The 21484-nt window shown below is 42.2% G+C and overlaps 1 protein-coding gene across 3 annotated transcripts in view; it reads right to left on the minus strand.

Annotated features, from left to right (window-relative positions):
* Positions 1 to 7981: 7981 nt before the first annotated feature.
* Positions 7982 to 21484, minus strand: part of GRB10 (growth factor receptor bound protein 10) — a 159944-nt gene continuing 146441 nt past the window's right edge. For all 3 annotated transcript variants that reach the window (XM_030551470.1, XM_030551471.1, XM_030551472.1), the window contains 6 exons: positions 20726 to 20803; positions 19262 to 19378; positions 18360 to 18426; positions 17360 to 17447; positions 14267 to 14360; positions 7982 to 11193 (listed from right to left, as the gene is read on the minus strand). In XM_030551470.1, the coding sequence (XP_030407330.1) occupies positions 11047 to 11193; positions 14267 to 14360; positions 17360 to 17447; positions 18360 to 18426; positions 19262 to 19378; positions 20726 to 20803 (591 nt within the window). In that variant the 3' untranslated portion in view covers positions 7982 to 11046. The remainder of the gene's footprint in view (positions 11194 to 14266; positions 14361 to 17359; positions 17448 to 18359; positions 18427 to 19261; positions 19379 to 20725; positions 20804 to 21484) is intronic.

Genomic DNA, 21484 nt, shown 5'->3' on the forward strand with positions numbered 1-21484 from the left:
TGGCAAACCAGTAAAGTGCCTGAAACCACTAGTGATTATTGCTAACGATAGCCAAATTAGCAGGCTGTATGGAATCACTGTTGCTTATTGCCAGAAGTAGCCAAGTCAGCAGGCCATAAATTGGTCATGCAGCGGCCTTAGCTTAACTAAGGCAGGAGGGGAAGGTGTTTTGGGTGCCAGAGAAAGGGCAGCTTGACCCTGCATCCTTCCTGCTAAGAATATTAAAATTGCTGATATATGTATTTTAGAAAAACAGGAAGCTTGTCTATATGTGCCCTCGGGAATGTGCCTGTCACGGTCTCAAGGCATGAACACTCTGACCATAAGAAAACCTCTTGCTTGACCTTTAAAAACTGCAAGGGGAAAAAGGTTGAGGTAGTTTGACTCTTCATGAAGGTTTCTTCAGGGATGCTCTCGGATGCATCTTGAGATTCCCACTGGCAGACAGAAGTTAGGCCAATGGAAGCCTGTCGCTGTGCCACTCGAGAGCCACACTCAGCTTCAGTAATTATTGAGGGTGAGGGGTGTTTTACTAACCTGTTCCAGACGTGTGTAAGTGCCTGAGACTAAGTAAAGTTTAGCTATAAGTGAAAGCACTCTTGTGTTGCCCTGTTTGTGCCAGCCATCTATCGGTTGGACGGCCTTGTCTCCCTTGATTTATTTCCTGACATCACACAGAATAAAAAGTTACCAAGAGCTTTGGGTTGAAAGAACTCCAGTAACAGATGTGCAGAGACCCCCTGGAAGTCTACTGGGAACTTCACTATAGAGTTTATGTGAAAGGTGCTTAGATATTGTGGTGATGAGAAACAGAAAGGACAAAGACAGACAAAATCTTAGTAACCCGTGGACAAGATTTGTATTTTCATTCTCCCTGTCCACCTTCCTCTCTACTCCTCATCTCCCCTTCCCCCCAAAATAACGGCAGTGGAGGAGCAGGCAATTGGGGTTATGACTTCTCCCATTTCTTGTGAGTTCTTGCCTCTGCCTTTGGTTTCAGTACCAGAAACTAATCAAAGTGGTGCAAATATACATTTCCATGACCTGCGCACTGAAGGAGGGCACGCAGCACTCGTTTGCAGAAAAGTAAGTCCACTTGCATTTGTTTAAACTAACATTTCACTGGAGACAGTGTTTTTTTTGTTTTTTGTTTTGTACAGCACAGCCACACTCCAAACCAGAGATTTGGTCTTGTTCAAATTCCTCTGAAAAATAAACACGCAGAGCCACATTCTGGTCCCACTGAAGTCCTTGTCAAAGCTCCAATTGGATTTGGCCAATACACAGAGACTGACAGCTATTGCTTCTCATTGCTGGAGAAAAGTGTAGATCTCTAGATCCCTATCATTGTACTACAGTATTCAACTCTCAACACTTCACCTTGCTTAGTGTGCAGCACTATGAGCGCCCTCTGTTGGTCAAACTGTAGAACAGTTTTTGCCTCAGAAAAGTAGTAACATAGCATCTGAAATCCAACATCTTGCTTTCTACGCTTTGTTAGAAGAGTTATAGCCCCTACTTGGGCTCCTTAAATACAGGTCTTTCACTATTCAGTTTCACCTCATTCAAATAAGTTTTATGAACAAATCCCAGGCTTATTTTGAACTAAATCCTACTAATATTTCAAGATGTATACTGCTTCTTTGAATAGATTACTTTTTCTAACTGGTCAGATAAGTTAAGAGTGGGGGGTGGGGGATCCTCTTTTAGGAGTAGCAAATTTGGATTTAACATGACAAAGCATTATAATTGTTTTGCATTTTTGCAGAGTTTTCATTACTTACCCCAGAGAGCTTATGTTCTACAAGGACAGGCACTATGGAAAATGATACACATTGGGCTATCCAGATGTGGAGATGTCTTTGCTGTTTCTTTCACCGAATGATTCCAACAAACTCTCTTCTTGTGGGCATCCCAAGATAAATGTGTTTTTTATGGGGAATTTGATGTATTTTGAAGGAAACTACTTGATGGTCCCTGTCATTTGTTAGTTATTTCCCCAGGACAATTCTTTCATTAAACTGAAGGTCTGGGAACTGCCAGCTCCCTAGGATTGCATGTGAACTCTGGAGAACATTAGTTTAATAAGGCCAGCACGCCCACCAGCCCTCCTCCACTCATGGCCCTCCCCCCCGTCTTTCCTTTTCATTCAGGTGGGAAAAGGTACCACAGTTTTTACTGGGTGATGCTTTTTCCCCAGCTTTCAGACACTGGCGAGCAAGCCACAGTTCATAGCGTTCCCGAACGAATGAATCCTAGGCTGTTCTCCAGGAACACCGCAAGCATGTTGATCCTGCTGCCAGCATGCTTCCCCCCAGCACTGCAATTACCATACTCGCCCCAAGGGCTGCTGCTGCTGTTGCTAGAACAATTTATTGTGCAGCTTCACTCTAGGATGGGACTCAAGAAAGGGCCTCAGGCTTACTGTTGCTCAATAGCTTCCACAGCAAACAGGCAGAGCGTTTAAGTGAATGACGCACCTCTGCCCTCAAAACTTCCAACCCAACATACTCATCTCAGGAATCCAAGAGGCCAGCTAAACTGTCCTGTGGGCCAAATGAGGCCCTCCGTTACACCTGTGCAACCCCATGGTCTCTGCTAGGCTTTGCACAGGTGCGACTGATTGAAACAGACAAAATAATTCTGTGGCTGCCGGGCTAACAGGAGGAAAAGGGGGTAACGATTGTGTTGAGCACTGTGGTCAGCAGACAGGACTCCAAGTACAGGGGGCAGGTCTGATTTTTAATAACTATTTCTCACCCTTTAAACCAGCTGGCCAGGAGAGTGAGCTTTGGCTTGCTGAGGGGAGATTTTCTTTCCCCTGGCAGGATACCTGCCAGGCTGTTGGTGCTGGAAGGAGCCAGCTTTAACTATTTCATAATACACACTGGACCCCCTCTACAGGCAGCCAGCCTCAGTCATTCATAGGAGAATATTATTCCATTCTATGGATTTCAACCCAGATCCATATAGACTTAAAGCCCTAAATCTCAGCTTTAGGTCATCATTACGATCCACAAAACCCTCACTCAGCTGCTGCCTAATTTTTTAGGCTCCTGACGCTACCCCATGATGCCTACGTATCTGCCTCTGAGCATGAGCACTGCAGCATCAAGCAGGCTTGGATGTCTCTCTCATGCCTAAACCCCAGAGCAATCCTCCAACCAGGTGAAGAGAAGCATTGTCCTGCTCCCACTCAGCATTGCCATGCTGAAGTCCTTTTGTGGACCTGGGCCTTCCTCCCAGATGATTCTCCCCCCTGCCCAACTCTTCCCCTGCCTAGTTGAGATTCTACTGTCCCACCTCCTTCCCCCCTCCCCCACATCCCCTTCTCTCTTCCCTGTCCTGATGAGAGATCAATCGAATGCATTCTTCCTTTCCATAGACACTGGCTAGCTATGTTCCATTAACACTAAGCAGGTGTGGAAGAGAAAGTGGCGTGGCATTTCTTTTGAGCCACACTCCTCTAGAGCTGCTCTTTTATTCAGGGCAGGACAGAGGCGCAGTTGTTGAGCTGGTCAAACTGTTCATTGTAAATCCTTCCAGACAAATTTCCAGAGTTTTCTTCCTTCTTTGACCAGCGCTTTTGATAAGACATGAGCTATCTGGTGAAGAATTTGATGATTTTTCCCAACAGTTTTTCAGTACATTTACTCATTGTATTTACTACTTGACTAGCTGTTCTCGTGAGGTAGTTTGGTTGTGGAAGGTTGCACCACTACTGCCTGCATCATACGTGTTACTATTGCTAAAGAGAGGATTTCACCTTCCATACCTGGCTAGGCCTGCCCTCAGGAGCATTACATTCACTTAAATAGTCACTTTGGTTCTTCGACTCTAAGCGTAGGACTCACTTCCCAATTTGTTTTCAAAATTCACAAAAGTTTGCCCCGAAAAGTTTGCCCCGTCATCAAATATGTTCATGATATACACACACTTTTCCTTTAAATCACAACAGCATTGTGATGGGAACCTGGCCTCTGGATGGTCTGTTTTAGGAGTTGGTGCAGCTGATTGCTTAGGCCATTTTGCCTCTTTTTTTGATTTCTTCATCCTCTCCAACACTCATTTCTTCCACACTCCATTTCTTTCTCCCTTTCTAATTCTCCTCCATCCCTAATATCCCTTCTCTTTTCTTCCTTCCCCCTGAAGCTCAGCTCATTTCAGGCCAGGAGCCTATAAAACCTGCCCAGTGTTTAGCACAGGAAGCTAGCAGCCATGTTGGTTGCTAGCACAGAGAGCTAGCAACCAACCTGCACTGAACTCAGTGGGGGAGCCATGGCACTACAGAGCCACTAGAGGGTGCTTGAAAACTCCTGCATTAAGCAAAACATAGGACCCGAATAAAGGACAAGCATTGCAAGAGTCCCAGTTAGTCATACTGATGTCTAATGATGAACTAACCTTTTCCTGTAAAAAGGTCTGTTACTATGTATGCAAAGTGATGAGTAATAAGGCAGTTTTCTTCTGGCTTAAAGTTTGCACTATATACGGTAAACAATTTATTTTTAAGACTCAGAGGTGACAAATCAAAGCACCTAATGAAAGTCACACTATCCCTCTGGCTACAGTTATCTGATTGTCTTAGTTTCCAAATCCTAATTAAATTATGCTCAAAGTTAAAAAGAGGAGACATGATATTTGGATTGCAGGAACAACCTTAATTAATACAATGTGGGAAGAAAGCTGTCTTTGTCTGTTGATCCTGTTGCAAAAGTCTATGACATACTACACACATAATGATTGAGACAAAGCAGGATATAAGATGGCTATTAGTATGTCGAATTACAGAATCAGCACAAACTAAATTAGCAGTCAGATGTTCCTAAAACAAGTTCCCAACACTGAATAAATAATGAAAGAATCACTGAGAGCACATGAAAGCACACATGAGAATGACTCCGCAGGTTGGTGGTTAGAGCACTCACCTCAAAAGCAAGAGACCCCAAATCCGTTCCCCCTGCTTCAGTGTCGGTTTTGAAATTATTTTTTACAATTACTTTTCCGCAGTGGAAGTTTCAACAGGAGAGATGGAGGGAGTCCTACAGCAGAATATCCCCAAATCCCTTCTCTCCCTCTGGTGGAGGGAGGGCCTTGTACTGGGGGCGGGGGTCTCCCACATCCCAGGTAAGTATCAGACTTAAAGTTATGAGGGAGCACCTCCTCCCCCACCCCACAATCTTCTTACAAAAACAGCATAGACACTTAACACCAAGAAAGGGCTCGCAGATGAGAATCCCAAGCAGTAGGCACCTCCCTGTAGCCCAGACCTAGGCAGCTATCTCTGAGAGTGGGGCTGGGCATATCACACATCTCTCACCTTGGCATCTCCCATTGGCTAGTTCAGGCAGGGAGTCACCCAGCATGCTGGCTTTTGTGAACCCCATTCTGAGGTGCCCACCTCTCCCTCTTCATTGTGTAGGGAGCGTGTGCTCCAGAGGCAGACTTTGTGAATCCCAGTGATTTTTTTAGGCACCCAAAAGCTAGATGTGGTGAAGGCTAGCATCACACCTACGTTTCTTTGCGACTAACCCAGTAGGCCAATTTTTGGTAAGTTGTGAACAAGTTTTGTGCTCAAAAGGGCCACCGGGGGGGGGGGGGCGGTTGGGGAGAGAGCAAGTGGGGCAATTTGTCCCAGGCCCTGCAGGGGCCCCTATTAGAATATAATAATCTATAATATTGCAACTTTTTTATTATGGAAGGGGCCCCCGAAATTGCTTTGCCCCAGGCCCCCTGAATCCTCTGGGTGGCCCTGGTGCTCAAAGCTAAAAGGTGTTAGTACTGAGTGTCTGTATTGGTTTCTAATCAAATAGCTGGTAGATACCATACCTCCTTTAATAGTAGGGCAGCTCTATCTCTAATTCATAATCTATGTCACAGCATCCAGTGACAGTGCTGAACCATTACAAGTGTGACAGTTGTTGGATAGAGGATCCATTTTCACTTTGTGCTGACTTGTTGTGTAATGTTAAATGGCTGCTGCATTTCAGTGGTGGATGAAATAATCTGCATAGAGTTTATGAATCCATCTGATACATGTATAAGCTGTTTGAAATCTTTTGGGCTAAAGGTAAAAAAGGAACGCCACCCTAAATAGAAATGCTCCAGACACTTAGAGAAGTTTTCAATTCAATGTTTGACACTAGCTAGGGAAGGAAACAGAACATTAACATGGATAAATAGAATAGGCAAGAACATATTTGGAAGAGGCTATGGTACTGCATGAAGGGCTATCAAGACCACTCCTGGAGTTCTGTGCACAATTATTACTCCTGGGGGAATTCTGCAGCCTGGGGGAAGCAGAGAATTCATACTTTCCACAGATTTCTTGGCTCCCTGCAGAAAAATGGGGAAGCAAATTAATTTGTGGGGAAGACCCCCACCTTCTGCTGCAGCCTCGGCGTGTCTGCTGGGAACAGCCTGCAGCAGAGAGCAGATCATGGTGGAGGGTGAGTGGGGCGGGAGGAGGCTGGGCATGCATGCAGGCATCCACAGTGACACAGGGACTGGGTGCCTGCCGGAGTGCAAACCAGTGAGAGAGACTCTGTTCCGCTCTTTGCTGTTGCTGCATCCTGGTCTTGGAGGCCTAGGGCTGTGTGAAGCAGGCTCTGTCCCTGACGCAGAGCAGAAAGGTAACAACTAAACAGACAGGGTGCTAATATTCCCATTGTTGGTTAATTGTTCCCATTCTTAGTCAAGTAAGGCTCCTTTACCTTGCCAGAGTGGTGTAAAGGAGCCTTATTGTAAATGACAGTAACAGAATCCTCAGCTAGGAAGGTCTGTGCCCTTTCTTGCTTTTCTTTCCTGTGCCAGAGAGGCATAAGTGGGTTAGATTACAGCTCAGGATCTATTTTACTTATCCATTTTAAAAAAATGCAGGACAATGATTAGCAAAACTGTATGACTTTTTTGTGTGAACGTCTGAGCAATTTAAAATTACTTTCTACTTTAAAGAACACCAAACACCAAAATAAAAGTAATGTAATTTAAATGAAAATCCAGGATTATAACTGGAATGTTGGGTCTTGGTTACCAAGTATTCGTAACTTAACTTTCAGGTGTTTTGGAAATGCTGAACAGCTATTGTAATTTTTTTCCCTATATGGTAGTTTTAAATTAAATTACCAAAGTAAATGAAACTGATGTGATTATATTGAAAAAAATATATGCAGAATTTTGCCTTTTTTCCCCCAGGAGTAAATTATGGGCATATTATCGTCAGTGGCATTGGAACAATTTGTGCAGTGGGGGTCCAGAGAGCCACTGAAGCAAACTGTAACCCTGTATATGATGGAAATCACTCAAGCCAGGGGGTGCTGCTGCACTCCCAACACCCCTAGTTCAGAATCCCTGATTATGGTGATAGTGTGATAGTAGATAGTCAAATATTCTACAATTAATAACAAAGTGTTCTAGCTCAGGGGCTATCTATGTGGAGAGGACCAGAAAATTGAGTTTATGATTAATGGGAAAAAGATTAAGCTGTAATATAATTGAGATGTATAAAACAAACCATGTAGAAGTGGGCACCATAAAACTTTCTGAGAGGAGAATATGTTTATAAACAAAATAATGCAAGTACTGAAGAAAGAACCAGCAATTTAGGGGATTGTCAAAAATCCTTTAAGCAATTAGCAGGGGACAAGCCAGAGAAGATGAATGGACCTGAACAAGACAGGTTACCTCGTGATCAAAATTGTAATAAGGAGTTGGATTTAAATTACCCAGAGATGCCCGCTGTATTTGTGAAAGGAAGACACAGTGAGATTAGTTTAAATGGATTGCTATCCAGTGTGGAAATTCTATGGCAAACTGTCCTATCAATAATCATTAGGCCCAACAGTCAGTAACAAAATGTCTCGTAGGATTCCATTTTCCTTTGAGTATTCTTAACATACAGCAATCCACCCAAAATAGTTTAGTATCAAGTCAACAGTGATTAACATACTGTAACCGCAAAAAAGGACATTAATTCCAAATATAAAATGAATAGCACTGTATTAATGTTTATTTCTAATTACAAGAAACAGAATATCAGTCCCTTATTTGTACAAAAATACCTGAAAGATTACAATTATGTTCACAAGCCAAAAAGCTATTTACAGTATGAAGCAAAGCATATTGAATAAAGGTTTTGTCTCTTAAGTTAATACCTTTTGCATTCCCTGAAAACTTTTAACTTTATTCCATTTTATAGTTACTAAAAATCTTGCATTGTGACAATATAATTTACAATAAGCAAGTCTCGCCACTGGAAAGGTGCATTGATTGGTCAGACTGTCAGGTATTTAGTGCAGAAAAGATAAGACAAAACATCTAAACTGAGGCACGTGTTTCTTCAAGAGTAATTAACACATAAAATGTTTCTGTACTTTAACACCTATTGTAACATAACTTAACTAGTAACTTTATTACCAAAATGGTTTGGCATTTTCCTTCTAGACATATTCAAGATTGCTACATGAAGTATTTAGAAAATAAAAATCACAGGCAAAAAAAGATAAAAATTCAACAGGCTCCAAAACAACCCTGAGCATCCCCTTTACATTCATGTCATTTAAATACAAAAATAAGAGTCAAATGTCCTTCAGTCCTTGGTATTCTAAGCTGGCAGCCAGCTGAATCGGCTGGAAAAGTTTAAGGTGGCATTGACTATTTTCCAGCAGAAAGAAACAAAACAAAACAAAAAACAACAGTGATCTGCTCAAGTAAGATTTCTGCCACTTGGAAAGTGGCCACTTTCTCAAAACAGTTCACGTTAGCTGGGAAAGGTACAAAATACTAAGTCAACCATCTACATACAAAATTATGATTCATAGTCAAACTTTCATTCTCAAATTAAATAAAATGCAAGTTTTATAAATATGAAACACTGCAAATACTAACTGCCTATTGGAAAAATGGATGAGACTAAACTATGTAAATAGAAAAAAAAATTAAAGCTACAGCATAAATGGTCTTACTGAAACTGGTGAATATAAGAATGTAATCAATACAATTTTTTTTTTCACTTCAGAGGGGCCAAATAGAAGCATGCAGAGTGAAGTCTGAGACTTAAATCAGCTTAATTTCAAGGTTTTAAAATACATTTTAACTGACTAAAAAGCAGGAACACTCAATTCAGTATGTACAGTTAAAAAAACCAGAAGTTTTCACTACAAACTAAATCAAGTTTCTTCATTTTTTATATGTAGACATTACATGGAAAAAAAAAATACTAGAATGTGTTCTGTAAACTAAAATACAGTGTTTCTATACCATTGACATAGTTACAGCTGAAACAGATGACTCGGGCAGGTTATAGTTTTTGTCTTAAACTATTCTCAACACTACACGAAGACCTAAAGGGACAGAATTGTTCTTCCTTCTTTAATCCTTTCACGTGGCTAGGATTTCAGAAAACCCCATGACAAATACTAATTAGGGTGAGATCATCATAGACTAGCTGGTATAAATCATTTACTGTCTTAAGAGAAAACAGTTCTGCTCACCACAGTATTCTGAAAGTTCCCAGGGTGAAACACTTCTTGCTATGTATAAACTGTGTGGAGTATCTGAAAATTAACTTAATTCAATAGTACCTCCTGTACCTATTGACTATCTTGCTAAAAGAGTGACAGTTACATATGCAGTATGGCAGTCCAATGAGAGCATTCGACTTATACTTACCTAGCTTCAATACTGGTTTATCAACAGAAGGGAAAGTGTTATTGTGTAAACATTAAATAATTGATTTAAATATTAACAATAAAGTAGTTCTGATGATGAACCAGCACTAAGGCAGGATATATATAAGTTTACAATAGATACTGGTATGTATTATTGTGTCTGTCACAAATACCAGTTGTCGAATGGATGTTGCCAGCAGTAAATTAAAAAATGCCAGTCATAGTTAAATGGATTTCCAAACCCAGTCTGCACGTTCCTCATCATGTAAACTTTCATGACCCTACCAAAAACAAAAGGTATAAGTTCTTTTAAAGTCCTATACCCTAAAAGAGCTTTGCTACATATCGTTGTTACTGTAGGTATACTATCTGCAAAGACAGCTCTTTGAAACAAACAGTCTGAAAATTCAAGGAGATATAAAGCTAAAAACACTGATCTTTTGTCACAATAAGCAGACTATCAGTGTAAGTCCTTTTCCCACACAAAAAAAGCTGGTTCCAAATCCAAGTGTGGTCATGCAGTTCCATTTAGGAATAGTAAATTTCCTCAACAAAATCAACAGGCTGAAAAACCCAAACCAACACCACCATCAGTAAGTAAAAAAGGTTCAAACATTTGTGCATATAGTCTGACTAATACAGTCTTTGCATGATTGGGTACCACTAATATGCCACAAACATACTACAGCCATTATGCTAAAAGTTAACAGTTTTAAGAGTACATATGGTGGTATGTTCTTTTAGAATTGTATTCACACTGCTTCTTCAAAGAGGAGAGAACCTCAAGTATCCAGAGATGTTTTGTGACACATACACACACACAAACACACACACTCTTCTGGGTTTCTTCTAGATCCTTTTAGGCTGAAGCATTTCATACATTTTAGGGTTTAGATTAATACCCAACTCTTGCATGAATTTAATATAGGCTGCATACAATATCTGAAACAAAAAGGAGTGCAAAAAAAAAAGTGATCATACAAAAAGTCAACACACTAGTCTTAATTGTCAAGATTATCCCAGGGCAAGAGTTCTTTTCAAAGATTTCTCTTCATCACTTGTTTCTGTTAAGTGGCCCAGCCAAGATAGATTCCAGTTTCGTTTCAAGATTTGATTATGATTTTACATACCCTCCTGTCAAATTTTTGGGATGCTGGGACACTCAGCAGCACTCACTCTTAGGTGTTGGACAAACCAGTAAATCTTGGTCTGTTGGCACCAGCTGAATCCATCCCTTTCAGAGTCCCAAGGTGCATAATATTTTTAAACCAACTTACACATCTGCCAATTCCCCAGTGTCAACATTCTCTTACAATTGTTCTTCTAGCAAATCCAGTCTTCCAGCAAATCCAGTCTTCAGTGAGTGTCGGATGGAAGGTCATAAGGCCACTCGGATGCAATGGTGTTTGAGTTTGCAGGGCAAGACTCCTTTGTTTAGTTGGTAGAATTCAACAAGCTGAATTAGGTCAGAGAATTTGGTATTCCCATCATCGAGGCTGAAAAACATCTGTCCATCATCCTCACACTAGGGAAATAAGAAGTCCTTTCCAAATTAGGCAGCACATTAGAATACCCAAGTATGGCAATAAGTTAAGATTCTAGGTATGATCTCATGTAAGAAAAAATAAGCACAAATTACAGTGTGTCATTTAGAAGCCTGTGATGCACAAAACCCCTTCTCCACTTTGGTTAAGTTAAAAACTTAATAAGTCTCAAAATAGAAATATTGTTCTTAAAGTCACTGTCACTATACCAGTCTCATCTAAGGTCATTTGGCCTCATAGCCTGAAGTGTCCTTAGAGATTCATAAGTACCAAGTTCCTGCTTCGCCTGCACAAACAACTCCAGTAAGAGTCCTAACCAGCTTACAACAAGTATTGAGATAGGGCTTTTGTTTTTTTTCATTCACTGGAGAGGTGTGGAATTGTAACCGAATGACTGCAGAGATCAAACATTCACAGAGTTTCCTGGCACTTTCCACCACCTTAGAGTATGTCTAAACGTCTCAAGTTGGAAATTACACCACCAGTTCAGAGACATACCTGCACTAGCTCTGAGCTAGAGAGCTAAAAACAGCCGCATAGCCATGGCAGTGTGAGGAACTAGCAGCCCAAATACGCAGCTATGGTCTTTCATTGGCACATACTCAGGCTACATCCAGACTACCGCCGTATCAGTGGGTTAAAATCGATTGCTCGGGGATCGATATATCGCGTCTCATCTAGACGTGATACATCGATCCCTGAGCGCGCTTATATCGATTCCGGAACTCCATCAACCCCAACGGAGTTCCGGAATCGACAGGGAGCATCGATCCCGCGCGGTGTGGATGGGTGAGTAATCCGATCTTAGATATTCGACTTCAGCTACGTTATTCACGTAGCTGAGTTGCGTATCTAAGATCGATTTCCCCCCCGTAGTGTGGACCAGCCCTCAGGGTGGCTTGCTCCACCAACTGCTCATGTCACCATGAGTACATTTTCAGGTACATACTCAGGGCAGCTAGTTCCTCTCTTCCCCCCAGCAGCTACACTTCTATTGTTAACACACTAGTTTGATCAGAAATAGTGCGAGTATGTCTCCTCGAGCTGGAAATTACACCTTCAGTTCATAGTGTAGATTCCAGCTGGGAAACGTCTCTTAAAAGCACATATTTTGCTGTACTAAATCAGTCCTTCCAGAAGAACTCCAGATACCAGGAAACAAGTACTGCATTTCCATCAGTGACTCAAACACTGTCAAAGAAGTGTTGATGGGCTTTTGGTACCTCAGCTTCTGAGTGCTCAAACAACTACTAATGGTCCAACTGCCACAGGTGCTAAGCACCCACAACTCCACTGAAAGAAACATTACTTAATCCCAGCTAGAAAACTTCTTATAAGAGTGGACGGCCAGGGAACTTGCAAGGTGTGATAAATTCTCTACAGGTTTTCAGTCAACTCTCTGCCTCTTCATTAAGTAAAACACAAAAGCCCTACTCAAATAATTGTTAGCTGATTACTGTATTTGGGAGACACAGGGCTTGGCTACACTTGCAGCTGTAGAGAGCTTTAAGTTAAACCAGCCTTCGGAGAGCGCACTAGGGAAAGTGGTCCAGTCTGTCCACACTGAGAGCTGAAAGTACACTGGCATGGTCACATTTGCAGCACTAGCAGCTGCCCTGGGAGCTGTGCATTATGGGCAGCTATCCCAGCATTCAAGTGGCTGCAACGTGCTTTTCAGATGGAGTGTGACAGGGAGTGTGGGGGGAGAGAGATGGGTTTTGGGGTGCTGAGAGTGTGTCAGCATGCTGTCTTGTAAGTTCAGATCTCCCCCTCCCTCCTCCGCCTCTCTCTCTCACTCAAAGCAAACATTAGCTGTTTGTTTTTTTCTCAGACCAGATAAGCAGCTGGCATGCAGTTCGAGAGGCCACTTCAGGTAAGGGGATTATGGGACGTTTCCAGAGGTCAATTAGAGCGTTGTAACTTTATTTCTCATTTACACTGGCACTGAAACATCTCACCCAATATGCAACAGTTGTTAATCCTCTCAGGGAGGTGGAGTAGGGGAGTCAGAGCGCTCTACGTGTCTTGCCAGTGTGGACGGGGAGTAAGGCAGAGTGCTCTGAGAGGCTTTACTGCGGTACTACATGCAAGTGTAGCCAAGGCCAGAGAAGAATACTAGGGTCATAGAATCACAGAGTCATAGAATATCAGGGTAAGAAGGGACATCAGGATGTCATCTAGTCCAACACCCTGCTCAAAGCAGGACCAATTCCCAAATAAATCATCCCAGCCAGGGCTTTGTCAAGCCTGACCTTAAAACCTCTAAGGAAGGAGAGTCCACCACCTCCCTAGGAAACCCATTCCAGTGCTTCACCACCCTCCTAGGGAAAAAGTTTTTCCTAATATCCAACCTAAAAAAAGATTAAAAGATCATAGAGTCCAGCTCCCTGCCTTTATTAGCAGGACCAAATACTGATTTTGCCCCAGATCCCTAAGTGGCTCCCTCAAGGATTGAGCTCACAACCCTGGGTTTAGCAGGCCAATGCTCAAACCACTGAGCTATCCCTCCCCCTGTAGGTTAAGAGCAACTTGATAATCATTAGGTCTAAACATTTTAGGCTGATTGTGTAGACATACTAGTCCCATTCAAGGGTTTAGAATGTCTTTTGGCTAGAGAGCATTTATGTTTTGAGAAACTTCTGTTTTAACTTATAAATTGAGGCCTCTAATTTCTCAGGTAACCATAAAAGCAAAAAAAAAAAAAAGACACAAAGATCCCTTTCCACAAATATTCTAGTATTAGCCTTCTTGTCAGCAAAAGAGTGCAATGGAGATAAAGGTAGCTAATTCTTGTGGTTTTAATCAGCTGCAGAGATCGTAGTTCTTTGCATCAGTTCTATGCCTGGATTTTGATGTTTATGCTAGCAGCCAAGGCGAAGACCAAAAGGACATTTTTAGACAGACTGAAAATGCCAAAAAAGAGTTCTGTTTCTGAACACTGTCATTATATTTTATTGCACTAGTAATTTAGGTACATAAATAGTCCTCTACACACACTGACAAAGGTTTTATGAAGAACAAATAGAATTAGAAAACTTTTTGGTCAACACTTACCGGCAAGATCTGGAAATGCTTGATTTTTTGATGATGACACAGTGTAAGCACAAATGCCTTTGGATTACTCTGGCTGTCCCGGAGGAGAAATAGGCTAGGAAAGACCATTTTCTTTTAGTACAAACTTGAATAGTGCAACTCATTTGCTCTAAAAATCAGACTTCTGTCATTTTGTACTCTCTTTCTCCTCCTCCTTCAGTGGTGTTAAAGGGCATTTTCTTACATAGTAATTTGCTCTCTTCGAGTTTTCACCAACCTAGGTTCATGCAATGCTAACAACAAGCAGAGATAGGGCGAAAGAAATGTGATGATGTTATTTCACCTACATACTCTATGGAGTTCGCTGGCTCTGTAATTGGGCTTTCCATTGCAAATAACTAAGCTCATGACGAAAATTTTCTTGTCTGGGCTCGTATAGGATGATTTGGAGACAAAAAGAGATGAAGAAACTACCTCTCTTCTCCAGTATCCTATGCTAGCAAGACAGACAGCACTGTGATAGCAGTAGCTTTTAGATGAACAGGTGTAATAACTCAGAAACAATGCAAGAACTCTCCTAACAGGGACAACACATTTTCAGCTTCCAAGCCACAAAGAGGTGGAGAACATATGCAATGACCTGTAAGCAGGGGCGGCTCCAGGCCCCAGCACGCCAAGCGCGTGCTAGGGGTGGCAAGCTGCGGGAGGCGCTCTGCCGGTGCCACGAGGGTGGCAGGCAGTCTGCCTGCCGTGCTTGGGGTGGCAAAATGCCTAGAGCCGCCCCTGCCCGTAAGAGCATTTTTCCTCAGCAAAATTAGCTGAAAATGTACTCTGGGAGGCTGGGTTGGCTGCAAAGGTTACACTCACATTGCATTAGTGTACTTCATTGACGTCATTTCTAATGTGACCCCCATTTCTTTCATGTGACCCTCAAATTAGGTAGGCAGTCAACCCAGCCAAATGGTGAATTGTGTACTTGAGCTCCAAAACTTTAGGCATCTACTCCAAGAATTCTCCTTCACTTAGCATTCCCCACAAAGTAGACAAAAGGAAAACTTCTTCATACAAAAGGAAATGAGAGAACACCTTAGGTAATACACTCGAAACGTGACAGTTGCCACTCAGCTTGTGAGGAAGTCAAGTGTATTTCTGGGCAGGCCTTCTAAGTAACCAGTATGCCAGGAGCAATGTTTTCCAGGGTTGAGCTGCAAGAACTGTCTAGAGTTCCAGGGACAAAAAGAACACACTCTAGCTTCTTGTGACTGCTGAAATAAACTTCAGCACCACACTTCACTGCACTGCAGTGATCACTGTCTCATCTGTTCATTGCATTTCTGCAGGCAAGGGAGTTACGTCACTGCTGAAAAACACTCGTGTCAGAGTACTGCTCTCTCCTCGTATTATGATTGTATCTATGGAGCTGAGAGTCAGTAATACATCTACAACAGGACCCCTGTACAGTCCGGATGCTTCAAGAAGAGACGAGCAAGTGCCAGAAACATCAGCTGATCATACTCTTGACTTTCTGGGACATATTTGAGCTATAAGAAAGACCTTCACCTCTTTCCTTATGGTAACACTGTATGGTGCTTTGGTCAAGGATGTGACTAGCAGGAAGCATTACATTCCTAAATCCCTGTAATGTAAAGCCTGAGGTATCTGGGCAATATGGCACCCTGGGGAACTGAGCCACCATTAGCTGCCCCACCACAAATGAATCCTAACCTAGCTTCCATGGTGAACAGACTCACTAGAACAGAAGGTAGGCTCCAGATGGTGCCAGAAATGAGAGGCTCAGAGTGCGGGAGCTCGCTCAGGGCTAGGGCTGGAGCAGGGGGTTGGGGTGCAGGAGGGGGCTCATGGCTGGGATAGGGAGTTCAGAGTGGGAGTGCAGACTCTGGGAGGGAGTCAAGGTGCAGGAGGGGGTTCTGATCTTGGGCAGTGGGTTCGGGGTGGGTGTGCATTCTCTGGGAGTGGGTGGGGTACAGGAGGGGACTCAGGTTGGAGGTAGGGGTGTAGGAGAGGGTGAGGGTTCTGGGCTCCGACTGGGTGCCGCTTACCTCAGCCAGCTCCCAGTCGGCAGCGCAGCGGGGTTAAGGCAGGCTCCCTCCTGCCCTGGCCCCGCGCTGCTCCCAGAAGTGGCCACGATGTGGCCAGGCAGCTCTGTGTGGCGTGTGCTGCCAGCGGTGCATGTGCAGGCGCCACTCCTGGCCAATGGGAGCTGCGGGTGGCACCTAAGGGTGAGGGTAGACACACATGGACTCAGAGCTTTCCTGATTGCCGCTGCACCTAGCCAGGGCTGCAGGGACAGCCGACCGACCGGCCTGGCACCCTAGCTTCCCCTGCAGTGGGGCGAGCCGGCAGTCACAGCTCCAGCCCCGTCGAGGGCACTGAGGCTCAGGGCTTCTGGCTCACGGGGCAGAGACTTGCCATGGTCTGGATGAAATTAAAGCAGGGGGCTGGATCCAGCCTGCAGGCCGGAGGTTCCCGATCCCTGGTCTAGAGAATGAAAGAGGCTAAGATTTTATGGGACCTGACAATTGTCACAGACCGAACAGTGCAGGCAAACACAGTGGACATACTTGCTGTAGAAAAGACAACCAACAAGGCTTTGTTAACTGATGTTGCCATACCAGGAGACTGAAAATAGAACAGGAACATGAACAGAAGATGGCAAAGCATTAAGAACTTTGCCGCGAAGTGGAATGATTATGAAAAACTAGCACACTGTCAATTTCAGTGAACATTGGAGCACTTGGAGTGACCCCCTGAAGGTATGAATGAGCAGCTCAAGGACATGTTACGGAACAAGACATCATAATGAGTGACCTCCAGAAGACAGCACTCTTAGGCACAGAGAATTTTAAGGAAAGTCAAGGGAGAATGAGTACTTTTGAGCACTTACAATGCTGGAGTACTACAGAGGGTTTAACCAATGCCTGACTATCCAAACATACTGTCTTTGTTCATGGTCGGGATTCACTGGTGGCTCAGGGGGTTAAATTTTAGACAGTTGCTTTCTCCTTTTTCTGCATAAAAATCCTCTACATTGTAATGGTTATTTGTTTTTTTAAAAAATCTCTATGATACTGAGGGATAATAATAAATACTTACCCATCCACAAGCCCTTGCTGTTTAATAATCCTGTGGGACTCTTCCCTAGAGATCCTGCCATGAAACCAGTGCTGTGTCCTATGGATAACTGAGCAGGGGTCAGGGAGAGAAGGGGGAAATGGTTAATAGCATCAAAATGTATAAGTATTACTGTCTAGAAAATTATGTATCAAAACTTTAAAAAGAAATGTGTATATTGTTGAAGGTATTGAAGATTTGTTAAAGACTGAAATCTCTTCAAAGATTCCAGTGAAGCCTGAGGTGTCCAATAACAGACCTGAGATACCATTTGCATGTGCTTTAAATCAAAGCATTTTATTGTTTCCAGATACAACATAGGCAATTTTGTTATAGCACCGAGTTCCACAAATTCCTGAAAAAAAATTCTCCCTGGAGTATGAACTTTAAGTAGTATGACCTTCCCCTTTAAAAACCCCAGGATATTATATGCAAGATACTAGTGCACCATTAAGATTGCAATCTTAACAAGACATTCAACTTGAAAAAATAGTTATGTTTATGAGCAACCAGTTTTTTGTTTGTATAGTAATAAATAACGATGATGTAATTTTAAAATCTTATTTGTTACTATTTACAGAGCATAATAGTATAATACACGACATTGATCATGCCGAAAGAAGGATCTGACTATTGGATTTGATCCAAACTATGAAAATATTTATGGTCTAGATTTGGATAAAAATTTAAATTGTAATCAAATTCGAGTGCTCCTTTAAAAGAAGAAGCCCCTCCTCCTATGGAAGACTTCAATTCTTAGTTTCCTGACTTAAAAATGTTTACACTTGCTGGCTTTTACATTGCATTAAATTTTTAGTTATTCTGTCATTAGCGGTAGAACAGAATTTCACCTTAAAATTTAAAGTTTTTAGAGTGTCTGAAATCAGGATCTGATTTTCACAGCTTTGGGCTCCATTTCTACAGTAAACATTCATTTGCTTTGTCCCAAAGAGCTCTCTGCTACTATGTAATACAAATTTACCTGTGCTCAGTGTCGAAGGATGGAGTGGACTTTGGCTACCTAAGATGTTCATTCTTGTGCTGCGTTTCTGCAGAAGAAATTAGTTAGCATTAAATCCAGTCTGAAACCTTGACTTGAGAGAATTAGAACACATGCAGTACAGATTTAATATACAAGAAACTGGGGGGGAAGTTTAATGCAATGAAGAGAAAGAGAAATGCAGCTTTGAGGGGAGGGGGGCTAGTCTACAAGCAGAGGCCCTCTTCTGTTGACTTAAAATAGAAGCTGGGTCTTAATTAATTAAAACTCAACATGTAAAAAAGAAAAAAAAAAAAACCCTATCACATATGTTTCTGCCCAGTCAACACACTATTTACTCAATGAAGCAAGATGAGTCTGTCTCCCATACAGCTAGTGCTTCAGGTAATAACTTCTATTCCCTAGCGGATGAGTGTGTGGGGAAAACTTGTACTGCAGCTGTCTGTCCACATGACACTATAAACAAATTACATCAGTTTTCATTCCAAGAGGTCCTGCCTCTTGTATATTCTGCAGTTAAACTTACTGGGAGCAAGCCATTAGTCACAGCCCCAGCCTCTTCCATGTGGGGAAGCATTTAATTTGACATATTCCTCCTCAGAGACTGGCTTTGCAAACTGGCAGTAAAGTTCTGGTGGGTCTGCTTTCCCCCTCAACCTTCCTCTGGACACTAGGGGGACAGAGAAGCAGTGGTAGAAGGTTGTTGTGAATGTGACAGTTACACTCAAGATGGAAATTGACTCTTTCATATCTGCATGCTTGCAGTGTGAATGTTTCAAGTCCGTGCTAAGCTATACTGTTACCATCACTGCATTAGCTTCATAGCGCTCTGCGTGTTCCAGCTCTCAATGGGCACTTGTTAAATACGAAGAGAAGATCATTACCCTCCAAGCATGACCTTCTTCCAAAGCGGCACTCTGTGCTTCAGCAGGATTTTCAATAACTCTTCCTATTTGTCCCGAAAAATCCATTGCTACTAGTGAGTTTTCAGATACACTTCTCTGAAAAGGAATTTTCACTTGTTTCAAAACCCAGGAAAGTTACAATTTAAGAAAACAGTTTTGCTTCCAGATCTTTCATTGATTTCAAGAGTATTCTTTTGAAGTTAATGGTACAGAAAATACAAACCAGTTTAAATCCTTGATTCTAAGAAATTTACAGTACTATCATTATATGGAATATGGTTTAATGTTGTCCCAAAAAAGGCTGGGTGCCAAAACTTCCCATCTTTTTCCCTGCTCCCCCAAACTCCCATGTTCTAGCTCCTTTCATAGTGAGCTAACTGCACTGCTCTCACCAGACAGAGGAGGTGCTGCTCTGCTTACAGCTAGGCGAATGAGGGAGCTGACTTTGGACTGTAACTCTAATACTTTCTGGAGCACAGCACTGTCACCAAGCTGCCCCAGGAAGTATACATGATCAAATAATCGGATATACATGTTTCTAATTAAAACAAACAACAAACAACAACAACAAAACAGGCATAGTACAAGGCAGTGAAAGTACAAAAACTCTGTGAAAGAGGAAAGTTACTTTAACTTATGGGGAATTGACTTGTACAGAGAAAAGAGGCATGGACAAAATATGAATCCTAAAATACAGCTATCAAAAAGAAGGAAAATGGAGCAGGTACTTTCTCACATTCCCTATTTACTTGCATTCCCTATGTACATGCATCTGACGAAGTGGATATTCACCCACGAAAGCTCATGCTCCAAAATGTCTGTTAGTCTATAAGGTGCCACAGGACTCTTTGCTGCTTTTACAGATCCAGACTAACACGGCTACCCCTCTGATACTATTTACTTGCGGAATTAATAAAAACTGCACTTGGACAAGGCTCCTAACAACCAGTCACATTCATGAAACTGCAGTTAGGAATAAGAAGTAACCCAATTTGTTTTGGGGGAAAAATAACTCCAGATGGATTTCGAAGTGTTTGGAGATTGAGCATCATTATTTACGGTGATGTTTGCCTTGCATACAGGCAAACATAATTGAAGTTTGTACTTATGGACTTTGAGGGCTGAAGCTTATTTCCATTTAAGTCAATTTCTATGCACACAGGAGCAGACCATAAAAATTACAGGAATCTCTTTTGGGGATTGTTGTGGATAGCTCATTGGTGGCTTCTGCTCAGTGCACAGAAGCAGTTAAAACAGATAGGATGCTTGGGTGTATTAATAAAGGAATAGAGTCTCATCTGGGAAGACAACATTTCATGAACACCCTAAACAGTGCAAAGCTTTCTAATTCAGGGAAGTATGAATTATCACATAAGCCACTGCAAAACTGTTACACAAGGATGGAGGACAGGCAATATATTTAGAAGTAACTTCAGTACTTACGACTGGAGTGGAGAAGTGGGGAAGCATGGTTTTTCTCTGCTGGGGAATTCTGTAATTCTGGTACAGTAGCATTCCATACTGTAGATGGAAGGAAAAGAAACATTCAACTGCATCTCTTTATAGCAACTATTGTAATGCCACTTGCATTGGAGCGGATACTGTATCCTTACTTCGGTATCAGAAATAGTCCTCCGGCAAATTAGATTACATAATAATGAGCATGGGGCAGATGAGGCAGCCAAACGTGCATGGTAATTTTATCACAAGGATATTACCTCCACATATATAAACTAAATACCCATGAATAGCTTTATCCACACACCCAAATATGAACCATACATATGCACATGCAGATCAGCTCTGCTTAGCAACTCCTGTTCATCAGCCACCACTTCAGAATAGCTCAAAGGCTCCCACTACAGTGTTATTCATCTTTTAGAGAGAAGCCCACTTGGATAGTCAGTTTTTGCTGATCCCTTGGATTCTCCAGTTAAAGCAGATTTTGCTATAATTTTAGGCAGAGAACACAGTGATGTCTATAAAGTTTGTACAACTGATTCAATTCTAAAAAGATCATTTTCAGCTACTCAAAACTTTTGAGGATGAAAGTTGGCAGATTCATCACTCAGAGCAAATTATTTTTAACAGTTGAGTGAAACTGATGAATTGATTCAGTTATCTGAGAAGAGAGAACGCACACTTTCATCTCCCCTGCCACCCCTTTTTAAATAATGGGACTTAAAAATAATAGCTCTAACC

Source organism: Gopherus evgoodei, chromosome 2, assembly GCF_007399415.2.
Source record: "Gopherus evgoodei ecotype Sinaloan lineage chromosome 2, rGopEvg1_v1.p, whole genome shotgun sequence".
Taxonomy (NCBI): domain Eukaryota; kingdom Metazoa; phylum Chordata; order Testudines; family Testudinidae; genus Gopherus; species Gopherus evgoodei.